General features: G+C 33.3%; 1 protein-coding gene across 1 annotated transcript in view; it reads left to right on the forward strand.

Annotated features, from left to right (window-relative positions):
* FBXL17 (F-box and leucine rich repeat protein 17) overlaps nucleotides 1-25,346 on the forward strand; it is a 504,442-nt gene that overhangs the window by 38,177 nt on the left and 440,919 nt on the right. Inside the window, exon 5 of the mRNA XM_040492981.1 lies at nucleotides 5,740-5,871. Within this exon, the coding sequence (XP_040348915.1) occupies nucleotides 5,740-5,871 (132 nt within the window). The remainder of the gene's footprint in view (nucleotides 1-5,739; nucleotides 5,872-25,346) is intronic.

Below are 25,346 nucleotides of genomic sequence, written 5' to 3' on the forward strand. Positions count from 1 at the left end.
GCTCCAAGCTGTCATCACAGAGCCCAATGCGGGGCTCAAATTCAGGAACCATGAGATCGTGACCTGAGATGAAGTTGGATGCTCAACCGACTAAGCCACCCAGGTGCCCCTGGAGTGGTGACTTCTAAATTCCTTACCTGCTGGACTAGAAGCTGCAGGTTAATTTTTTTTAAAGGCATTACTATTACTGGATGATGATTTTGATCTTGTTTATACTCAGTCATATGCTTTAATGTGGTAGATTAGTGAAAAGTCCAGCGTCTTTAACTTAAATAATCTAGAATAGTCCCTATACTGGGGCTTGGTTCTTACTCCATAGTACCACCTTTTCCATGTCTCATCTGAAAGCCAGTGTTCTTATCAAGATCTCTCCATTTTGCTAGGGCCAGAGCTTTAATATCTCTAGCACTCTCTTTCTGAATACAGAATTCTGTTTTTAGACGAGTTATATACAACTTCTATAGTTACTAGAGGACTAATTGTATGAAATTTAGGGAATCGTGACAGGGCTATTCATATAGGTTGATGCCCTCTCAATGTTTTCCTATGGACAATGGACAAGATGATTGCAGCATTGAGAGATCTGAACAACATTAACATAACTGGGAAATATATTGGGTAAAATGATTGACTCTCCGGTGATTGGATGGTCTGGAACCTTAGGACACTTACGGCTGGGAAAATGATGATTAGTTCAAATAAGTACTGATGGAAATGCAGTCTTGCCTATCATGTCCAGTGATGATGTTTAAAACAGAACATCAGTTTCTGCAGTGAGACTAAATGACAGTAATTATCCCCTGAGGCACTCTTTTTTGATAAGTTTCTGAGGCTCTCCTGCTGCTGATGTCTCTTGAAGCCCATGTTGCTTCTACTTCTATGGAAAGTCACTTGTTTTTATATAAAACCAAAAGACACTTGATAAGTCAAAATACCAGGTGATCAGCTTCAAACTCTTTTGCAGGCTGCAGCAGTGTGACTTACGTGTGTTGACATGAGATTCTACCAACCTGTTCATACAAACTAATGTCTACATTCCTACCAGAGACCTCATTCACTCCTTCTGTATAGACTCCTCTGTATTTTTTCAGTGGTCCTGGTTGGTGCACTAAGTGTTGAGGCCTCTTTACTTCCTAGGATCTGAACAAATTAACAAGAGAAGGTAATAGGGACAGAGGAAAAATATCAAGTCAACTTTATTACTCAGAAAGGCTAGATTGGAGAATATTGCTTAAAATGGAGCAGAATGGGCTTGTTAACTCTGGAGGTTGGCCAGCAGACCCACTCATCATCAACTCAGCCACACCAGCAGAGTGGCCTTGCAAATACAGAAGTGCAGCTTGTTTGCTGTAGGCAGTTTGTTTCCAGGGGGAAGAAGGATAGAGATGAGCTGAACATATCCAGTGTATTAAACACAAACTAGTCAGTGGAGAGATAAGGAATTAGACTAATTGAACTTTCTCCAGAAGAAGGAAGCATTACTCTTCTAAGCCTGTCTGTATTTTCTTGATTTATCCATTTTAGACCATCTAGGCAGATTCCTTGCTATGGAAGATGAGAATTTAGCTTACTTATCCTTCCCGGTCTCCTATTCACTCATCCTCCCAACATAATTCTTCCATAATTTTGATTAAGTATTTGGTATTTACATTTTATAATTACATACCTGCCTTTTTTCTCTATAGAATTTTGTGGTTCTTGAAATTAATCTTCTCATCCCATTTAGTTTACTGACTTTTTATGATTTTTTAAATGTTTTTATTTTATTTTTGAGAGAGAGAGAGAGAGAGACAGAGAGAGAGAGACACACACAGAGCACGAGTGGGGGAGGGGCAGACACAGAATCCAAAGCAGGCTCCAGGCTCCGAACTGTCAGCCCAATGTGGGGCTCAAACTCACAAACTGAGATCAAGACCTGAGCCGAAGTCAGACACTCAACTGACTGAGCCACCCAGGCACCCCATTTACTGAGTTTTATAGTCTTATCATGAATGGAGTCAAAAGCTTTTCCACAGTTGCATTAGTATATCTATATGTAGATACTTAGTTAATATATATCTTCATGTAGCAGATTTGCCTGGCATAGTCTGTAGGGTCCACATTGGACTTCTTGTATACAAGTGCTCTTGCGTTAGTGGTCATCAAAGTATCTTAACCTTCACCATTATCCTTAAGGTTTTCCTGACCTTGTGGTTGTATTAGATATCCTGTTACCTAGATGTTATATCTTCTTTCTCTTGGTGTATTCTTGTTTTGTAGAGCACAGATTTTAGTAGCTTTCTGATAAAGAATATATAGGAGGTAAATCTTTTGAGAACTTGCGTGTCTGAAGATGTCTCCTTTTTATACTCATACTTAATTCATAGTCTCAATCCTGAGCATAGGATTCTAGGTTTGAAATACTTGTCCTTGAGAATTTGATGGCATTGCTCTATTGCTTTCTTTCAGTGTTGTCATTAAGACGTTTGATGCCTTTTTAGTAGCAGTCTTTTATATGAAATATGTCACTGGAAGTCTGTAGAATCTTTTTTTTATACCCTTTAATTCTGACATTTTATGGTGATTTGCCTTGTCATTGGTTTGTTTTTGTCATTTGTGCTGGACATGTGAATGTGCTTTTTCAGTCCAGAAGTCCCTATCTTTTAATCCTGGAACATCTTACAGAATTCTTTATTTGAATTTCTTCATTTTCACCTTAGAAACTTTCATGTCATCCCCACATTTTCTGGAGTATGATTTTGCTTTGAGCTATGCATGGTGTACCTCAGTCCAAAAACCCTGTGTTTTACTTACTCCAGTCTTTTGCTATTGTGAGAGAGTGGGCAAGATCAGGCTGTGCAGTCATGGGTAGGTGATCTGAGTGGTTAACCACTTCTTAAGTACACTTTAAAGAATTCTGGTGTTTTTAATGCCATCCTTGCCCTCAATGCCAGACATATGTGAGCCTATGAGGAGTTTTGTAGTGATTATCAAGTTGATTTTCCATCTTCCCTGCTGTTGGCTTTGGATTAGCTTTCTTAGGTGTAAGTAATGTGCCATTATACATTTGTTCTAGAAATATATGTGCCTCTTTTATGCATTATAAGATCTGGTTGTGAATGTAATGAATACTGATGAACAGAAATGGAATTTCATGATAGCTGCAACAGCAGTGATATTATAAGAAATTGTCTTTGATTTCCATTGTTTACAAAATCACATGTACTGCTAAACTATTGTGATTTTTTTGTTTACATTAATAAGTAAAGGCTAGAGTTCATTTAGAGGATAGTATGAAAATAAAAATGTACTCTTTTTTTTCTCATCTGCTTTCCTGGAATCCCTGAAGTCTACCTGTGGACTCAATTTAGAATTCCTGGATTAATTGGATATGAGACCATAATCATGGTTTCCTATATTCATCCATTTTTCAAAGAGGCTTCTTTACATATATGTATCAGCCTTTTCATTCATTCAGCGAATATTTACTCAGTATCAGCTGAGTTAAGCAGAAGACACTGGGCACCAGGGATAGTTAACAGGAAAATTTCTGTCTTTGTGGAACTTCCATTTCTAGTTGAATATGTAATTGTTTATAGTATAGTCTAGATGAAAATAACAAAATTTAACTATGTATCCCTGGAAAATAATGGAATTCGCATGTCTTTGTTATAATGTCATTACTTTACTTGAAACAGAACTTTAAAGTTTTTTTTTTTTTTAAACGTTTATTTATTTTTTTTGGGGACAGAGAGAGACAGAGCATGAACGCGGGAGGGGCAGAGAGAGAGGGAGACACAGAATCGGAAACAGGCTCCAGGCTCTGAGCCATCAGCCCAGAGCCCGACGCGGGGCTCGAACTCACAGACTGCGAGATCGTGACCTGGCTGAAATCAGACGCTTAACCGACTGCGCCACCCAGGCGCCCCATTTAAAGTTTTTTTAAATTACTAAAGTAACATTTATTTTTAAAAAGATGTGAGAAGATTGATAGGCAGAAAAGAAAAAAAATGCACCATTAAAACCTTGGTGTACGTTTCAGTCTTTTTTCTTTTTTCTTTTTTTTAACATTAAAAAAAAAAAATATTTTTATTTTTGGAAGAGAGAGACAGTGTGTGAGCAGGGGAGGGGCAGAGAGAGAGGGAGGCAGAGGATCCAAAGTTGGATGCTTAACTGATTGAGCCACCCAGGTGCCCCCACTCTCTTTTCTGTACACATATACACATAGGTATATTTAAATGTGCATAATTTGTTTACAGAAATTCAATTGGATTATATTTTAAAAACATATAAAATTTTTATTTGTCAAGTGTTTACTTCAATTTTAATGGCTGTACAATATTCAGTTTCATGAAAACACTTATTTGTATCTTTAGGTTGTTTTCTCTATTTTACTATTTAAAAAAATCCCATTTGCTAATTGCTTGTAGCTAAAATTTACCAAAAACTTTTATTTAATTGTTCCATCAGTTTATTATGAAAAAATTTATATTAATGGAAAATTTGAAAGAATTTTACAGTGAATGCCCATATACCCACTAACTGGATTGTATAATTAACATCTTTTTTATATGTTTTAAAAGTTTTATATTAATTCCAGTTAGTTAATATACAGCATTTTATTAGTTTCAGGTGTACAATATAGTAATTCAACAGTTTCATACATTACCCTATGCTCATCATGACAAGTGCACTCCCTAACTCCCTAATCCCCATCACCATTTAACCCACCACCCTATAATTAACATTTTAGTATGCTTACTTTATCATATAATCTATCTAATTATCTATCCCTCTGTCATGAATTTTTTTGCAAATATTTATAAGCTGAGTTGTACATTTTTCAGTTACACAAATTTTTTTCATTTATGCTAGGTTCCGCTCCAAGGAAACTTTTCAGTACTAATTTTCACTCTTACCAGTGGTATATCATGACACTTTGAATCTTTGCTGACACTGAGTTTTATTATTTAATGTAATTTTTTAGATAATTTTTGATGTATAAGTTGTTGCTAAAGGAGATTGCTTATTTTAACTCTAAAATGACTCCATTCATATGTAGTACTCATGAAACAGCATTCATTTATAGTTTGATCATCTACACTGTGGCTTTTGAAAGGAAATGTATGTAATTTGTTCTCTGTGATACTTGATGGTTTTAATGGGAACATTGTACCTGTTTGGTAACTAAGGTACAGTTGGAATTTCCATCAGGAAATAGTCCTTTTGTTTTCAGTTTATGCAGTACAGTGTGTAAATAAGTACTCTAAAATATTACCTACAGCATATTTAGACTTTTTATTTTTTCCCAGGGTAATGAGCCAGTGGAGGGAAATGATTCATTGGGGTCGTCAGGAGTAGAAGTAGATCTAATGAATTAAATATTCTTTCACTCATTAGACCTTTGCCTTGCTTCTTGGAACTTTGTTTTATTCCTTGTAACTGGGCTCCACCAGTGTAACAATATAATTGACTCAAGAGAAATACAGATGTGATTTTGAGGTGTTAAGAAATCTGGACGCCTTAGGTGGGCATATAGTATGAGGTAGTTGAAGCAGGGAAGTAATTAGCAGATGAAAAGGCTTACGCAATACTATCTTAAGTTATAGATTGCCTACATTCTACTTTATTTTAAAAGTAGTTTATAAGCAGTTAATTTAACTTTGGTATGGCTATTTAAAAAAATTATATGGAAATTCCACTAGAAATATGTTATCTTTGTTATTTTCTGAGCATTCAGCTAAATCTCTTTGTTTACAGCTGGGCTCAAAGTGCAGAGAACTCAAAGATATTCATTTCGGCCAATGTTACAAGATCTCAGATGAAGGCATGATCGTCATAGCTAAGGGCTGTCTGAAATTACAAAGAATATACATGCAGGAAAACAAATTAGTAAGTACTTGTTATAATCTTCATTTTTAAAAATTTTGTTTCTAACCTTTGATATCTTTATAACTTATAAAATTTTATCTGCTTTTGATGGTTTAGAGGCAAATACTACTTAAAAACAAGAATCCTCTCAAAACAATGGTTTTATAAATTGATCCTATAACTCTGTAGGTACTTGCATGTGGTACTTGTGTGTTAAAAATTCCTCATTAGCATGTGCTAATAGGTTTTTGTCTAAATTCTGGCAATTAATTAACTCAGGTAAATTGGGAAAAATAAAATTTAGTTGCTAAACATAAGTCTGTGGTGGTTGTTCCTTTTGATTTCCTAGGGATTGGAATAATTCTAGGTAGTTAGATTTTTTTTTTTTTATGGTTCAGAAAGATGTGTACGTGTGAACTAAAGCTTTTCACTTAGTGTGGTGAAAAATGAGATTCAGTAAACTGAGGCAGATAATCTTTTTAGTTATATACATTTTATATTTTAATGATATGTGTAACTCATTCATACTTAATATATATATTTACAGCTGTTTATTTCCTTTTATTGAGATGTAATTCACCTGCCATAAAATTTACTCTTTGAAAGTATTGTGACTTAATGGTTTCTAGTATGTTCACAAAGTTGTGTAGTCATCATCACTAATTCTAGAACAGTTTCATTACCCCCAAAGAAAGTCTGCTAATTAGTTGTCACTCTCCATTTCCCCCTTCCTCCAGCCCCTGGCACCTGGTAATCTACTTTATGTCTCTGTGGATTTGCCTATTCTAGGCATTTTATACAAATGGAATCACACAGTATGTGGTATATTGTATTTGGCTTCTTGGACATAGCATAATGTTTTCAAGGTTCATTCATGTAGTAGCATATATCGGAGCTTCAGTTTTTTTAGTGGTTGAATAATACTCCAAACCTTTAAAATTTTGATTTGATGGGTGCTTAGTAAAAGTTAACAGAACAGGTTATCATTAGGGAGGTACTAGTAGATTTCTCAAGGTTGAGAAATCGTGTACTTTAAAATGTAGGCAAGGTGGTACTGAATATGTTGCATATTTTCAAAGGAGACCTGCTCTTAATTGTATTCCCCAAATAAAGGGATCTTTTTGTTGCTTCTTGGGATTAGTTTACAATATTTGATAAATGTGTCTCATAAATTAATGTAAGTTTTAAAAGGTCTCTAGAACCATCAGCACTTCAAATGAGATAATGTACTTTAAAACAAGATTCCAGTTAGAAAAATCAAAACACTGTAAGTTAAAAGGAAATGCTTTTATCACCACATAGAATTATATTTTCCTGTGAAATTATATAGTAAAAATCCTCCACATTTCTCTTTACATTTATTACAAGTTTAATAATCTCTCTTAAAGCAGTATGATCTTATAGAATGAATAAGGTTTTCTGGGTCAGAGAGGGTGAATTTTTTAAACCTGGTGTACAATCACTTGTGATTCTAGGGAAATTGCTCCTTGAACCTCTTCTGCAGACAGGGTTACTAATACCCGTTTTCTTGCAGGTTGTAGCTCTGAGGATTAAATGGCATAATGTCCTTACATTGTCTAGTACAAACTCTGACCCATAAGAGACACTAAAACTAGTAATTTTTATGAAATCCTGTCTGTATTTGTTGTCTGTTGGTTTCTACTTTACATTCAAGAGAAAGGAAAGGATGGTAAACCCAACTTGAGATTTTTATATTCTTCACATATTGGGAATATTTGTTGGGTGATTAATATTTGTTTCCTTGTTGAGTAAACACAGAGAAACATTTTTCTTAACACATTAACATTTTTAGTCCGTGGTTCCCCAGAGGAACTAATTGTATATGTTCTGAAGTTTATACTTACATTCACATTTGTTTTTCCTTATTATTGTGGTTCATTAAAAAGATGATATACTTAAATGATAAGGAAATCAATTTTGTATGTCGTGTTATTCAGTAAACATTTGATTTCATTGGAAATTTGAAGTAATTTTGCTAAATCTTAAAGTTCGGTTCAATAAAGTTCCTTCAATTTAAAGTTCTAGAAAAGGAATCTTAGAATCATTTGAGCTCTTCATACTGGACAGTTGAATTATTATCTATCCTCCCATAGGAGCTACACCTTGTTGTTTTAGAATTTATGGAACAATGAGATATATTTGAATCCTTTCAAAGCTATAATTTTAAGTAGTTCAGGTATTTTCACTCTGAGAACTGTTATTATTAGTCTTTTAACAAGAAATATTTTAAATGGGGTGAGTAGAAATAATAGCAGTCTGGCTAAAGGCAAATTATATTTATATACTTTTATATTTTTATGCAGTATATATTTATAAAAATATTTATACTCCATATGTAATTATAGGTAGGAAATATCACTAAACATCACTAAATAAGACAGATTTTGTAAGTTAACAACTAATAGAGATATTTAGGAGAATGCTGTGTCTGAAAGGATGCCAACAGAATTTGACCTGTGCAGATACCGATCATTAATGAAATTGTTTTGCTAATTCTCTTATTAAATTGAATCTTCTCAAAAGAGTGTTAGAATTTTGTTTATAGTCTAAAAATAGTCATAGCATAGAGTTTCTTTAAAAGTGTAAACTTTGCTGACTTTAAAATATCAAATTGTTTTTATATATTGGCAGTATTTGAGTATACATTTTTTTTCATATTGTATCTTGGCCTTTAGATGGCAGCATTGTCTTTGTATATTTCAGTGACATCGCTTTTGTGTCCTTGATATAACTATAAAGGTAGAATGCTTATACATAGTTTCTGCAGGTATTATGGTTTGTTTTCAATTTTTGTTCTTTAGGTGATTTTAATGTGAAAATTTCTTAAAATAATTTGAAATATTAGTTATATTTAGAAGTTAAAAGATGAACTTGCTATTTTACACAAAGTAGAAAGATATTTGAACATTCTTATTTGTGGGACTGATTTAAGTAAGATAAACTTTAGGGAAGGATTCCTGTGTTTATCGGAGCGAGTTTTATTCCGGTGGAAAGTGAGGACAATGACTTTACATTTTAAGACTCAGTGAGTTATGGTGAGGCAAAGAATTGAGGACTTCCATGTAAAATTTTACTCAAAAGAGAGTAGATTTCTGTTTTACTTCTTTTTGAGTGATACAGATGCCATGCTCCTATATGACATGTTTTGTGTTTGCTATAAAACTGTGGTATAGATTTTAGGAATAGATTTGAGGAATGCAACTATAGTGAGGTTCTAGCATATTGTATACAACTGTCTCCCTTCTTCTAGTGATAGCTTTTGTATCTCTTTTGTGCAGTACTGGCTACAAAGTTATTTTTTAATCCATACTTACTTAAATGTACAGTTATTGATGATCTAGACACCTCTTTAAATGTATTCTCTCTGCTTCTTTACTCTTGTTGCTCCAGATTCCTCTTCTTTACTCTTTGGACAGAGAAGCTCTTTGGGCAGCTTCTTACTTAGTTGTGACAAGATCAGATGGATTATCTGTCAATTGTCATCCAACCTGATGCTTTAAAGTACTAAGATTTTATAATTTATTTAGAAAATAGCTTCTATGTGAAGTCCTAGGGTCAGTATATTTTATTTAGATCTATATGTGTTGTGTTTATTTGGTCTATTTTTTAACACCTTCTATTCTATAGAGTTGGGTTGTGATCTAGTATAGGGTGTCTCAATTACCAAGAAAGTAGTAATGTATTATGAATAGATTTTTAGAAAGTTTTAGGGAAGTGATAAATGTTTCCTGGTTAAAACTTGATGTCCTAAGAGTTAATTGTGAACTTTTATTTTTTCTCAATCTCCTGGTGAATTGTTATTTTATTAGTTTTATAATTATATGGCATAGAGTTCTTTGCTACCATAATTTTTTAATAATGGTTTTATTTTTTCATTTTATAATTTTTTCGAGGCTTACATGTATGAAGTAGGATCTAAATTTACCTCTTCAGACCTCCTTCTTATAGCCTGGAAGCATTTCAAAGGGTGATTGAGGCAAATGCCCTATTTGAGTTGAACTAAACTCAGTTCATACCTTGATCCTAAGGTTTCTCAGTCATGTGACTTGGGTTAGTTACCTTAATTTTTGTACTTTTATTTCTTTGTTTGCAGAAAGGATATAATGCTACCTCAGATGTGTTCTTATGAGTATTAAAGAGATTAAATGAGATTAAGAGGTAAAGTAGCAAATGTGTTTTATGGTCCCCAAAATAGGAAGTCTTCTGTAAAGTTTACTTTACTTCCTCTTCCTTCCAGAGTTTACTTTCTGGAATCTACCAATTTGAATTAAGGGTATCATCTACTATATTCTGATTTCACACCTATTCACAGTTTAATTCCTGGTTGCTGCTTGCTGTGATTTGAGGTTGTTGCAGCAGCTAAGTGAATACACTGGTAACCATGTTATCATCAACTGGAGTATGTGAGGTAAACATTTTCTTCAGAATTTAAATAGCAGTAGCTAATTCAGCATTTATATTAAGGCTTGCGTTTCCTGACTCTTTGCTTTTCAACTTAGAGTTAATATATTAAGGGATTTGGTTCCCCTTTTACCCCCAACACCCCACTACATTTCTTATATCTTATTTCTGAAATACTCCTTGTGAAACAAGTTTACTTGTAATCCCAGACTTAAATAATTTATATTTGTGAGGGATTCCCTTTTCAAAATACTCATTTCAACTTCCAGGTCTCTTACAGTAGATACTTGCCTTCATTGTCCTTTCCCCTCTTAATGGATGAGGCATTTGCTTACATCCAGAGTGGTACTTTCCAGTAGACACGGTGCATGAATGTGGCACTCTAAAATAGGTGACCTAAAGATACTGGGCTTTATCTTATTATTGAATGCTACATTTCAGGATTTTGCTGCCACTTGTTGATATTTAAAAATATTTGATAGTTAGGTTTTTCTTTTTGTATTTATAACGTGCCAGGCAGTGTGCAGTTTTACATAAGTAGTCCTCAAAACCATCATATGAGGTAGTTTATTTTTATTCTATTTTACAGATGAGGAAATTGAGACCTAGAGAGGTTAAGTAACGACAAACAGGTGTCAGGGTTAAGATTCTAACCCAGATTTGTTAGAATCCCAAACCTTTGTCCTCAAGCCCTTTCATGGATACATCACAGATGGAGCTAATAATCTATTTGCCTTTTAACCATACAGTAATTTCTAAAAGACATTTCCCCCTTTAAAACACTTGCTGACAGGTACTTTGAGACATCAAAGAAAGAAATTATTTATTATCATGAGCAGAAGATCTTTTTGCTAGGATGATAACTGATTTCAGGGGAAGTACCAATGGAGACATATTGAAATCTTTTCTAGAAAATTAGTAAACTTATCAAAGAAGAAAGGCGTTTCAAGATGGCATTTAATTTTCATCTTAATCCTGTATGAATATTATCATAGTTAACTTTAATAGAATTGCACTATTTATGCAAAATTTTTTTACTTTGCAAAAGCATAGTATTTTATTTTAGTTTTTTGTGAAATTTGGATTCAGAAGCTAAATACCATTTTATTTTTGTCCAGTAGATTTAGTAGAAATTTGAATAAGTCAATGAACTGATTACCTTCTACTCTGTTCCTTAATATTGTTTCAGATGTTCATTCGGTTCATTTAATATTTGACTAGCGTGTGCCAGGCTCTGTGAGAAGTGTTGAGAAATTAAGTTTTATTGCTAAAGGGAGGAGATTCCTGTCTAGTTCTAAGTGCTATGGAAATACCAATGACAAAAGTAGTTTGTAAATTGTACTATAAGTAGTAGGTGACAGTTGAACTGAGTCTTGAATGATATATAGTGCTGTGATATTATGATGCAGGTAAACATTTTTGTTGGGGTATTTGCATTTGTGAGAGACAGCACTAACAAAGACAAGGCACTGGGAAAATATGTGGAATGTTTAATATGTGGTGGGTGTGAAAGTAAGATTAGTTTTACAGGCAGGGTGGTGGGTGAAGTGTTGATATTTGGGTTTGTAAAGGAGGATAGGGATCAGGATGAGACTTTTGAACATCATGCTAAAGGAATTTGTATGTCTCTGGATAATAGGGACTATAGCATGGGGTTTCAGCAAATGTGAAATGTGATCAGGTTTTGAGGTCTTGTATTATTTTTTTATTTTGAGAAATTGAAAAATATAGAATAATAAAAAGTAATAACATCTATATGCCCATCATCTAGACATTGACAGTTGTTAAACATTTTGTTCAATTTGCTTCTTTTTTGAGTTAATAAAATAAATAAACTTTGAGCCTCTGTTGTCTTGTACCCCATGTCATTCCCACTGTCTCCTAGAGACAACTACTATGATGACCTAAAATGCTTTAAAAAAAAAAAAACTTTAATAGACATAATTGGTACCATGAATGATATAGTATTGTTTAGTTTGTAGTCACATATAGTTTATATCTGATATTGTATTGTTAAATATCTGTTCTTACAAATTATCAGCCAACAATTTGCATTTTTACTTTTAAACTTACTTATTTTTTAGTTTTTTAAAATATAATGTATTGTCAAGTTAGCTAACATACATTTTATATAGTGTGGCATTTTTACTTTTTTAAGTTGTTTTTGAGATCTAGTGATAATATGTAATTCATTCTTTGTAACTCTTAGTGTTCTATATAGATATGTATATCCTGTTTATCCATTCCTTACTGAAGGACTCTTGTATTGCTTCCAGTGTTTTACTGTTACAGGTATTGTTGCAATAAAATCCTTATGTAAGTCTCCTGCGCTTATGTATAAGAATTTCTCTAGGGTCTGTACCTAGAATGTAATTATAGGGAGCTAAGAAATGTAGATTTTCCAATTTTTACTAGATCATGCCAAATTGCTCTTCAGGAGTAATTAAAATCATGCTTTGCAGGTTTATCTTGCTGATGGATTATGAACTCTTTTGAGGGCAGGGAGTATCTACTTATTCTTTTATCCATCACCCCTCATTGTGCACGTAATAGACATTCAGTAAGTGTTGGCTTAGTGACAAATGGGTTGCTACTGAATTGAACATGCTTTTAAAATGTATTTTTCCAGGGGTGCCTGGGTGGCTCAGTCAGTTAAGTTAACTGAAGTTAACTGAAACTTCACTTTCAGTTAAGTGTCTGACTCTTGATTTTGGCTCAGGTCGTTATCTTGCGGTTCGTGGATTTGAGCCCCATGAGCCTGCTTGGGAGTCTCTCTCTGCCCTTCCCCTGCTCATGCTCTCTCTCAAAAATAAATAAATAAACTTTAAAATGTATTTTTTCAAGTATTTTGGCGATGTACTTTAAAAAGAAGATAGATTTACGTATGTAAATAAAAGCTTGAAAAATAGCTTACAGATTCAGAGTCAGTAGTTTTCTGCCTTTTTAAAATCTTTTTTCATGTTTATTTATTTTGAGAGAGAGACAGAGAGAGAGAGAGAGAGGGAGAGAGAATCCCAAGCCGGGTCCACACTGTCAGCACAGAGCCTGATGTGGAATTCGATCTCATGAACTGCGGGATCATGACCCTAGCCGAAACCAACAGTCAGATTCTTAACCAAATGAGCCACCCAGCCTCCTCTGACTTTTCAAATAAATAAATTTCTTTGATCTAGTTACTGTATTAATGATGCCATTCTTTGTGTATCACATTTATCCAGCCATTGTCATTAAGTACTCAAGAGGTATTTTCTAGGATGGTGGATTTTTAACAACATGCAGTTTTGAGCAACAACTAGAATATGATTTGTATTCTTGTCAAAATTATATGGACTTGTATATCCTTATTGTTAATAAAATTGGTTTTATTTTCTCAATGGTATTTGAAGGACCAATTTTAATTAAAAGCAAAAGTTATTTGGCATCCAAATAACTTGAAAACCAAAGTTAAAAGATTATTTGGTATATTTTTCAATCTGAAGAATATAATGAACTCATTATACATTCTTTGCTAAAGCTTATCCTGTGTCTTTTTAATCTATTGGTATCTTTCTCGTGTGGATATCCTTTTTTATGCTTTTTTTAAAAAATTATTTTTTTCTCTTTCTAAAAATTAAAGGAATTTCTATTAAGTTTTGTTTTAATTCCACTGTAGTTGGCATACAATGTTATATTGGTTTTCAGGTGTATGATATAGTGATTCAACAATTCAGTACATTACCCAGTGCCATCATGATAAGTGTATTTCTTTGGGTATCTTTATCAGGTATTTTGGTAAGAACATAAATGAATTGTATTATGTCATTTGGAAGGTAGAAAAAACCATAAAGTGTGTGAGTGTGTTTTCTTCTCCTGTGTACCAGTGTGACACAGAGACAGGTAGTGACTTGGATAATAACTAAATAATTTTTCTTTGGAATTTAGTAATTTTTTTTACCCAGCATATTTACTTGCCTAATTGTATTAGTTTAGTAGTATTAAAATTAGTTCACAAACTTGGGACTTACAACTGATGATAGGAGATGCTCAAATGCAAAAAGCATCTCAGGAGGAAGCTAGCCTATTATTAAGAACTCCAATACAGATACCCAGTGTTGACAATGCAGAATTTATTATGGTTAAAAATAGGAGACTCCAAGTGGTATTTACATATTCTGAAAAAAAAATTTTTTTGGGTGATATTCTAGATTGCTAAAAATATCCAACTTGTTTTGGTTTAAAATTTATAGTTGGTAGGTTATTTCTAGTATTGCAGTTCTTTTGCTGATGTTATTTCACTTATATATTTTATACTTTAGATCTTGCTTTTTCTTTAAAGATGTAATTTTTGTTTACTTTTCTTTTGGCACTGCATATTTTAAAAAATCAGAAAGATTTGGAGCAAATCAAATTATCTCTCAGCTATAAGTGTGAAAGTGCTGTCTAGGGCTTTGTGCTCAAGTGTTGGTAACAGGAGATATTGGATTGAGATAAAGAGCCTAGTCATCAGACTTAGCAAATAGAAATTTTATAGTGTTGGATGGCATTGGGATGCTGGGAGTACATTAATTCTGTCATTTATGAGCACATAGTCTCCAGCTACCTTTCTAGACTGTCAGTCACCAAGTAAGATGTATTGCTTGGATCTAGGGAGAAGTTTTGCCTTATGTGTTTCTTTTTCCACAGTAATGAGGTGCTAGGGTCTTAGGATATCCAAGACTTAATCCCATTTATTATTTTAGTCGTTAAGCTTAAGGGGAAAAGAATTAGTGTTTTTGTTTTGGTTTTTTAGGTTTGCCCTTCTGAATATCATTAGTTGAGTCTGGCTACCAGGTGACAGGATGCATCTTTCCTAGCATTTTCTTACAGCTGTTATCAAAAAGATAAGTTGCCATGAAAGTGTTATGCTACTTGGGCTTTCACCAGTGATTCTTCTTCAGGCAAAAGGTGTACAGGTTGTGCTTCTGTCTAGGTAACTTGTGTGGTGAGTACTGTTCCTATTTCTGTTACATACTTTGCTTATTCATATTGCGTAGATTGTCTTCCTTTGTTGTCTTTCTTGAAGTTTTTGATAAAAGTCTAAACATGGAGTTGCCTCCTGGGTGGAAGGATGGATTGTCCTGAGAGTGTTGGAGTAAATTCTTTGCCTTGGACTGTGTCTTCTGGTTTTTGGTAGTTGAGAACTTGAAAAGCCAGATGAAGTCTGTACTATTTTGATATTTACTCTCTTTTTATACTCTCTTATTGCATCTTATTTATGTAGCCATATCAAATTTAGGTCACAGAAAAGATCAACATAGTATTTTTCTTTAGTAGTTACTGTACTTCACTATTTTTGGTTTCTAAAATATAATAGAAGTGGATTACTTCAGAAGAGTTCTTGGGGTAGAAAATTTATAGTGTCTGTTGCCAGGTTTTTATGGGACTGACTTTCTGATTTAAGCGTAAAATCTAGGTGTTTATCATTCACTCTAAGATGATATATACATGGATACATTAAGAATATGTAATTCAAAGAAAAATAGTTATAAATCAGAGTCCTTCTAGTTGAACTACATTTGGGCGATGAGTAAATCTTTTATTTTTTTTTTTGAATATGTCTTTGTAAAAATAAAGAGGAAGGCATTTATTTATATTCAGTGTTCTTAAAATGCCTATCTGAATACCTACAGATTGTAAAATTATTTGCATGATGTTATGCTAGCCCTTCATTTTGACTCATCAGAGAACATGATAGAATTAGGTTAAGTTTTGATTTGTAGATTCTCTGAATGGGGAGTCAAAATGTATTTCTATGATTTTTCACTAAGTTGATGTTAACTTTAAATATTGGCATGTAATTTGAATAGCTTGCTATGTCATATGTTTTAAGTTGTTGCAGGACATAGTTTTGTACACACATGTACATACCCCTCTACTGCTGATATATTAATAAATATTTTTCTCATTATATATAATTGTAGGCAGTTCTATTACATAATCTAATATACATTCCATAAATTAAAGTTGTTTTAGGCTTATGAATGAAGAGCTTAATGGAAAACAGCGTGAAAGGTATACCACTGAATTGAGTCATGACCTAAGACATTTCCGTAGATTGACCTTTTGTTTTTCACATCCACAACCCAGGAATGCTCTTGATAAAATACTATTTATCATTTCAGAAAATCTGTAATGGCTTCCTTCACAGGTTTCTCTAGTTACTAGTCTCTATTCTCATTATATTCTCAGCTTGTTCATTTACTCTTCTTTTTCTGCTATCATCTTGCTTCTAATATTTGTTCAATACCTTCAAGCTCAGCTAAATATTTTTTGTCAAATTTTCTTTAGGAATTCCACATTTATTACTTTCCCATATACTATCAGCTTTTCCTGTACTTTATAATTTTTTATTAATCCATTGATACCTTGTTGTAGGTTTCAAGGTTTCAGTTTAGTCATGTAAGCTCTTTGTAAATGGGGATGATAATGTCTTTTTTAAAACATGTAGTTAAGTATCAGACTACATCTGTCAGTGTTTTGGCTATTTAAATAGATATTAGAAGTTCTTAAAAATTAAAGATCTATGTAAAAATTGTAAAGTTTTTGAAAATGACTTAATGAAGATGAAACATTTTATACTCAAGTCTTTTTGATTTAGTTCTGGAAAAATTACTTTTGTGACAGGAAGGAAAGCTATTAAAAATTAACATTTTCAATGAAACACATGTCAGTAACTTTAAAGATGATTATTTATACTTTGGTATGTACACATAGCCTAGCTTGTGGTACATAAATTTTTATTAACAAGTGAATTGGTGAAATAAGCTTTATTCTGCAGCAGTGTCAACTGACACTGGGGTGAAACCCCAGAGAAGTCTACCCTCTTCAAGAATTAAGTAGTTTTTAGGAAATGATTTCTTATTTTTTTTTTCAACGTTTATTTATTTTTGGCACAGAGAGAGACAGAGCATGAACGGGGGAGGGGCAGAGAGAGAGGGAGACACAGAATCGGAAACAGGCTCCAGGCTCTGAGCCATCAGCCCAGAGCCCGACGCGGGGCTCGAACTCACGGACTGCGAGATCGTGACCTGGCTGAAGTCGGACGTTTAACCGACTGCGCCACCCAGGCGCCCCAGGAAATGATTTCTTAAAAGTGAACGTTGAACTTGTGTCTTTAAAATCTTTTCATTGTAAATGGCATTTCTTGATTTACATCTTGTTGAGAATATTTGACTTTAGTGCTTCCACCAATGCATTTTTTCCTGCTTTCTGACAACTGCAACAAAAATCTCTCCAAGACTGCTAAGAATTGTGTTGTTTTTTTTTTCTTTTGTCAAACTTTAATCACTTGGATGTTCAGGAGATGAAAGTTACCAAGTTGTTTCTGTGGATGAGTTTGTTTAGATGAGTTTGATTTTGTTGCTACAATTAGAGGTAGATAAAGTGTAATATTTGATGCATATCTTGGTTGCTTGATATTAGCTAAATGCACCAAATAAATCTGGTGTTAAGTTTAGTTAGAACACTGATACTGCATGCTTTGAGGGTAATATACTGTGCAGAAATGACACTGACATGTATTCTTTTAAAAATACTTCCAAGGGGCGCCTGGGTGGCGCAGTCGGTTAAGCGTCCGACTTCAGCCAGGTCACGATCTCGCGGTCCGTGGGTTTGAGCCCCGCGTCGGGCTCTGGGCTGATGGCTCAGAGCCTGGAGCCTGTTTCTGATTCTGTGTCTCCCTCTGTCTCTGCCCCTCCCCCGTTCACGCTCTGTCTCCCTCTGTCCCAAAAATAAATAAACGTTGAAAAATTAAAAAAAAAAATACTTCCTGTAAAAGTCATAGTTCTTAGTTTCATAAATGGATTCCATTTATATTATTATCTTTTTGTTCTTTAAAATGTTCTAATGGTTTTGTAGAATCAAAAATTGGGGAAAGAATACCCAGAAAGGAGCGTAAATAGGCATCTGACTAGAATAATTAATGCAATTTGTTTCTTTCTTTTCTTGGAGGAGTAAGTACCATTCGGAAGACTTAAGGAAAAAAATGGGCAAGTATTTGTTCAACCAACTGTATTTTAACCTTGGATTGTGTTTTTTCATTCTGGAAATGATATTTCTTTCTAGTACACCTAGATGGCTTTTGACTGTAAAGTAAGTCCAAGCATATAGGAATCCTCTTTTTTTCATATATATATATATATATATATATATATATTTCATCTTTTTCATATATTAAAGTCTATATAAACCAGTTACATTTTTTAATGTACTTTATATTATAATTTTTTTTTATTACAGTCAAGAACAGTTTTGTTTTTTTTTAAAGATAAAGTACTTGTGCTGACTGTGGATCAGTGTAAGACTAGGAGGTATTTCCATATAGTCTTTTCCATAGTGGTGAATCATTTTCATTCTACTGTCTGCATTTCCCTAGTGTCACAGGTTAATTCTTCAGATGTTTGTGCTTTTCCCTTTTCTTTCTATTAAAGCATACCTTACTTTACCTGTTGTGGAAAGTAACTTCTTTCAGTTATTACAGCCAACTTATAATCACCTCAGTGCTTACCTCCCATTCTTGAGATTCTATATTTGTACATGTCTAAGGTTAATTATTCATTTGTCTTAATACATTATATATATTAAAGGTACATTAGGTTTGTTTGCATGTCTTATTGATAACGCACTTCCTTCTTCTGACCCTACTTATTAAAGAAAAGTCCTGTTTCTTAAGCAAAAATGGTAATGACTTAACCTTGAAAGTGACCTTAGAAGGCTCCCAAACCTACTTCCTACAAATTCCTTTAGTGCATGCCTGATAATGAGTTGTCCATCAATGTGCATCTGTGTCGAGAGGGTGATTTATTGATAAATATTCAAGAACTCATGCAATATTTTAATGACAGTTTAAAAATTATTAATAATATTCCAAAGTGATATTTGACCAGATTTTTCTTATTTCTAGCATTTAGGTTATTAATTAATGCCCCTTTTAAAAAAGAGGTTACATATACTTAGCACATTATTTAAACAAGACTAGAGAAGCTTATTCTCACATCAAAATAGTCTGAAAATCTGTAATTTAACAATTGAAATCATCACCTTTTGTGATATGTGCATTGTTTTAGGAGACCTTTCCTTTTTTCGGTGGTGTATGGCAATACCCACTAAGTTAGTGGTTCCCGTAAAACTTCTGTGGTTTCATTTACTATTAACATGCTCTTTGACAGCTGGCCTTTACTAATCTCACACCATGGGCTTGAAACTTTTTCCTTAAAGCTTTATAGTTGAATTACAATACATTGTGTCCTTTATTTTCTCCTGGAAAAGGATTTAAACAAACTTTCTATTGCACTTGTTGAATATGTATTTCATAGTAACCACCATGAAGTTTGCAGCATTTAAGAAGATGAAGAAGCAAAGATAAAAGATACACATTCAAGAAGGCTTGGTTTCACAGTTGCTGCATAATCCTTTCTGCTGTCATTGGTACCCTAACCCTGTACCTACCAGAACAAAAGAAACTGAATTGGAAATTGTGGGAGCTGGGGAACATTCAGTTGGCAGCCCATCGCATGGCCCATAGGCGTTGTCAGGTCTCAGTTTGATGCCCTTTATTCTTTCTGACAGATGTGAGGTAGGGTCTATGAGGGGGAAGTCATTACTAGAGAGAGGGCAGTGTCAGATCAAAAGTAACCAGTGATCAAACAAGGTAAAGGGCTGTGGAAAATAGGCTCTCTTTCTGGCCTCAACACCTGCCTGATCACTGAAGGGAATAGTTCTTATGTGTCAGGGAAAGTTGATTTTCTTTGATGTACAGTGATTTAGAAGTCGGAATGGAAGCTTAACTGGAGTACAGAAGATTTTTACTTCCTAGTTCTTGGGCAATTTGGGTGTTTAAATTTTTTACTTTAATTGTCTAAAAGTTAGAGAAGTCATTCTCTTCTAAATATTAAAGCTTACCCATACTAACTTTGTTAACACTATATATTTAGAGGTAAGTACTAATAAACAAGCAAGTTTCAGTACAGTATAGAACAGGCTTTAGAAGTTACCAAATTCTTCTTTTCAGTATCGAATTACAACTTTACGCAGAGCATTTGTATGATTATGACAGTGAATACAAAGTGGATAGTGCTAAGCTTGTCACATAGTAGGTCCCTTCATTGCATAATTTTGGAATTTATCTAAGTCATTTCAAATGAGTTTGAATGAATTCTTTCTCCTTAAGTGCTTATTATTATATTTTCTCTTCAGATAACGCTTTCTAATCAAGTCAATTAAAAGAAAATTTAAAGAGAATCTTGTTGGGGTTTTCTATGTATGGTTCTTTTTTCCATGCCCTTTCATGTTTAATGCATATGACTAAAGTCTAGAAGAAGGATGCTATTTTTATCTTTCATTAGCTTGCTGTGGTGATAGATTGACAATTGAGACCTATTTCTAAAAATTTCATTTATGGTGTTTTCCTTTATATTAATAGCCAAGATTTAACCTTTACTAGTTCTTTACTGTCTCAACTTTTGGTATTTTAAATACTGCTGAATTTCATTCAGTTCATAAGCAATTAAAAGTCATTTTGTCCTCAAATTCTAGCAGTAAGAATGTATTAGAGATTGTTGATTTTCCAGTAAGAAGAATAAAGAGTCTTAGTGCCTCTGCCTTTTAAAAGTGATTTTTAATCTAATAACTTGTCTGGCTCTACATCTTTGCATGAACTCTTACATTTGTTTGTTTTTGATACTATTAGGTAACCTAAATCTTCCTCTTTTGTACATTTAGATCTATAAAGAAATATAAAACATGATATACATTGTTGTATTACCTTCATATTAAATTAATATTTGACTTCTAGATTACTGTTAATAATAAATATATTTTATGCTTGAGAAATTTCAGAATAATGTATTTGAGCATACTGCTAACTACTGATATTTCTGATTTGGCTTTTAAACAAACTTTGCTCATAAATAATCATAAATATGTTTGTTTAGGGTTTTCTTAAGGTAGTTTGACTTAGGAGTTTTTATGTTGACATTGAATAAGATGCATTTTAATTTTTTTATTTGATTTTTTTTCTTTGAAGTAAAATGTGTTATAAATTAAGATTCTATATCTATTTCTGAAGCTTTATGAAATTTAAAAAATCTTAATACAGATACATCACACATCTAAATACAATTAGACTCATTTTTTTTTTTTTTACTTTCTTTTATTATATAAATTTCAGGTATATAGCATTATAACTTCTAACATGTTTGCCCTGAACAGCCTCTGAAGGACTGCAAATTGAAACCAATATGGTAATATTACTCTGATTAAAGGAGGAGAATAATTTTGGCTTGGGTCTTGGTTCTTTGAGAACATTTCTCCAGTCTGCCCTTCAGTCTGAATATTTGCAAAATGGATTTGAGTTTGCCAATATTTTAATACTGTTAGGAAGAAACATTTGTAAAAGGTAAATTTCTATAAGGAAATTCCAGTTGTTTTTCAAAATCGACTTCAGTATAAAATTTTGCTAGTCATAATCTTTGGTTTTATAGCATGCTATCATTAGTCCATGCATGCTCTTATTTCCTTATAAAAGCCAATTTATCTAAAAATTATTTAACATTTACTCAAGAACTTATTCCTCTAAGAATAGCATATTACCAGTAACTTTCAACCACCCATGTATTCCTCCTTTCTCTCATCTCTGACTCCCCTTCAGAGGTAACCAGAAGTAACCACTATCCTGAATTTTATGTTAATAATTTTTCCCATTTTGTTACATATGTATATGTGCCTAAACAATAAGTAGTTCAGTTTTTACTTGTTTCTTTAAATTTAAATTTTAATTTATCATTTTTAAAAATATTTATTTATTTTTGAGATAGAGACAGTGCGAATGGGGGAGGGTCAGAGAGAGAGGGAGACACACAATCTGAAGCAGACTCCAGGCTCTGAGCTGGCAGCACAGAGCCTGATGTGGGACTCGAACTCTCGTACCGGGACATCATGACCTGAGCCAAAGTTGGGTGCTTAATAACTGAGCCACCAGGGTGCCCCTACTTTTTTTTTTTTAAGTACATTTCTAAAGGGGACGTTGAACTGGTAAAAACAGTACTTTCTCAGATATTTCAATGCATTATTTAAAAGTAATGTAATTTAGTCAATTAATATAAGGAAATATTTCTGAACTTAAACTTGATACTATTTAAAGTAAATCTAATTTGTGAGATAGTCTCTGCTGTATTTTCATTTTAGATCTTTTGATTGTACAGTATCTGTATGTTGGTCCCTTATAATTTGAATCTTCCATTTATAAATTATAAATATAGAGGATGAAGCCTTTTCTTTCTCAGTTTTGGTTTATAACAATTGTAGCAACTTCTATTACTTGGTGTACAGTTTAGAAAAATTCCTCTTTGGGGGCTCCTGAGTGGCTCAGTTGTGGGTAAGCCTCCAACTTCGGCTCGGGTCATCGTTTCACGGCTTGTGAGTTGGAGTCCTGCGTTGGGCTCTCCATTGACAGCTCAGAGCCTGGAGCCTGCTTCAGATTCTGTCTCTCTCTCTCTCTCTCTCTCTCTCTCTCTCCCTCTCTCTGTCTCTGCCCCTCCCTGCTCATGCTCTGTGTCTCTTTCTCTCTCAAAAATGAATAAACATTAAAAAAAAAGTTCCTTTTTTTGGTGATAGAAATAGTTGATCAGGAATAGCTAAATAATTACCAGTTTGGTATGGAAGTAAGTGGATTTTAAGCTTACCAAATGACCTTTATGTTTTACTTAGTTTAATGTGTCATTAGTAATATAATAAATACAACCATTGCCATTTTCCTAAGGATAAAATGATTGAGCTAAATTTCTTTGATTGCTAGATACACAATTGATCTAAAAACAGCTTGTGGTGGTGGGGGGGTTGTGTAGAGAAAGCTACATTAAATATTTAGGTTGGTTTTTAAGACTTCCTATGATTTCAGAGCTACTAATTTGCAGAAAAGTGTTTTTTTGTTTTTTGTTTTTCTCTCTCAGCATAGTTCATTAGATTGGTTGGTAATTCAGTATTGGTCTGGTATACAAGTTTTGGTGAAATCAAATCAAATAGCATATTTGCTTGACTACAGGTGATTTTACTCCAGTTTCTATTTTTTTAACTGTAGTCCTTGTAAAATAAAAATCAATATTCGTATTGTCTTCATGTTTTTGGTAATCCTTTGGAAATACAGTTGATAATACGTAAGAATAATCAATATTCAGAATGGCTAATGATTTACAAATATATTGACTGAGCTAATTAATGTTACTGGAGATCAAATTAGCACATTTCAGCTTTGATTAGCACAGATTTTTTTTTTCCTCTTGAGCAAGTTATGATCAATCACATTTACAAGAATGTAGAATATACATTTTTATACCAGTCTTCATTTGCAGGAGACTTTTGATCTAAGTGGAAAACTCATGCACATCCCTTTGTGTGTGTGTAAATATGTGTGTATGCATGCAAGCATACATGTATTTGTATATGTATGTATTTATAAAATAAAGTTGGTAAAGTGATTTCAGTTAATGTAATTTGAATTTAAAAGGGAGATTTTTTTTTGTTTCCTTCTTTATACTGATGAACTATGCTTGTTTGCTCTATTATGGTGTCCAACAGGTCCATATTGAATGTTGGTTCATCTTTTCTCTCCAAAATATATTTTGGTGAGATCGCTTATGAATGATAAATACAATTGGCAGAAAGTATGTAGGTTGTAGTTTGAGAAGCTACACTTAGTTCATTCCATTGAGCTATATTCGCTGTTTTGTAATGTATGGTACATCTGAAGAAGCAAAATAATACTCCCTTGCATGCTTTTTTTTTTTTTAAGTTTATTTATCAGAGAACGTGAGCGGGGGAGGGCAGAGAGAGATTCCAAGCAGGCTTCACACTATCAGTGCAGAGCCCCACGTGGGGCTCAGACTCACGATCCCTGAGATCCTGACCTGAGCCTAAATCAAGAGTCTGAATGCTTAACCGACTGAGTCACCCAGGCACCCTAGCCTTTCATGCTTTTTAAAAGTGTCAAATAGTTTTCTAAAGATATAATGATATAGTTCCTTGTTTTTTCTTAATTTAATCTAAAAAGTTATCACATGGTTTATAGTGGTCATTAAATACATAGATTTAGGGTTTGGGAGAATAGAAGCTAAGGTTAGAGGTAGAGATTGAGAGTGGAGTGACATTGTATGCTCTAGTAAATGATATTGAAAACGTGGAAATAAGTGATGCTGCAGTTTCAGGTGATATAATTGTGTAAAATAATTTTCCTTGGCTTCTTTATGGTTGTTAGCTACATGGATCAATTACTTTTTTTTATAAGGCCAATATTTTACCATTCACTCATTCATTTTAAGCATTTCTTGAGTACTAACTACATATACAGCACCATGTTTCTAGACCCATTTATCTAGCGTGCCAACTCACTTTATAGTAACTTTTAAGGATTATGAGAAATTTCTTCCTATCTTGTATTTATCTATGAAAGAGCCTGATGTAGAACGTAGTAATACCCCCTGTCAAAGCCATTGCTCTAGAGCCTGGACTCTTAAACTTTCATATATTGAATACTACATTTTAAGAGTAAGAATTTGAAAATTATGGAATGTAGATAATATTTTATTTGCTAACAACTTAATAATAATAACCTTGAAGTTATTTCATGTCTATTTCATCTTTACTAAGATGAAATATTTTGAAAATTAAAACTAAAGGAGATATTATTAAATAGCATAAAACATGATATTATAATGACTTGGTCTTTTTTTTTAACTTAAAATTTTTTTTTAAATTGAAGTTTCTATGAGCTGTTTATCAGAAGTTTTACTTTTAAAGAAAGACTTGCTTCATTGAGCCATAGGAGTACTTGGGTAGTGTGTGGGTTGTAATACTTAAAGAATTAAATATAATGAATTGAGTTTTGGCATTATTCCACCGAACTGAATTTTAATTATTATTAGGATATTTAAGGGACATTGTTAACTATATCACAAAGAATCTTCCCTTATGAGAATTTTCAGCTAAATATTCCCTCTGGTCATAGTACTATGGAAAGCTAGACTTCTGAGCAATTATTTTCCTTTATTATTTTATTACTGTGA

The sequence above is a fragment of the Herpailurus yagouaroundi genome, unplaced genomic scaffold, assembly GCF_014898765.1.
Source record: "Herpailurus yagouaroundi ecotype Mexico unplaced genomic scaffold, PumYag 29, whole genome shotgun sequence".
Lineage (NCBI taxonomy): Eukaryota > Metazoa > Chordata > Mammalia > Carnivora > Felidae > Herpailurus > Herpailurus yagouaroundi.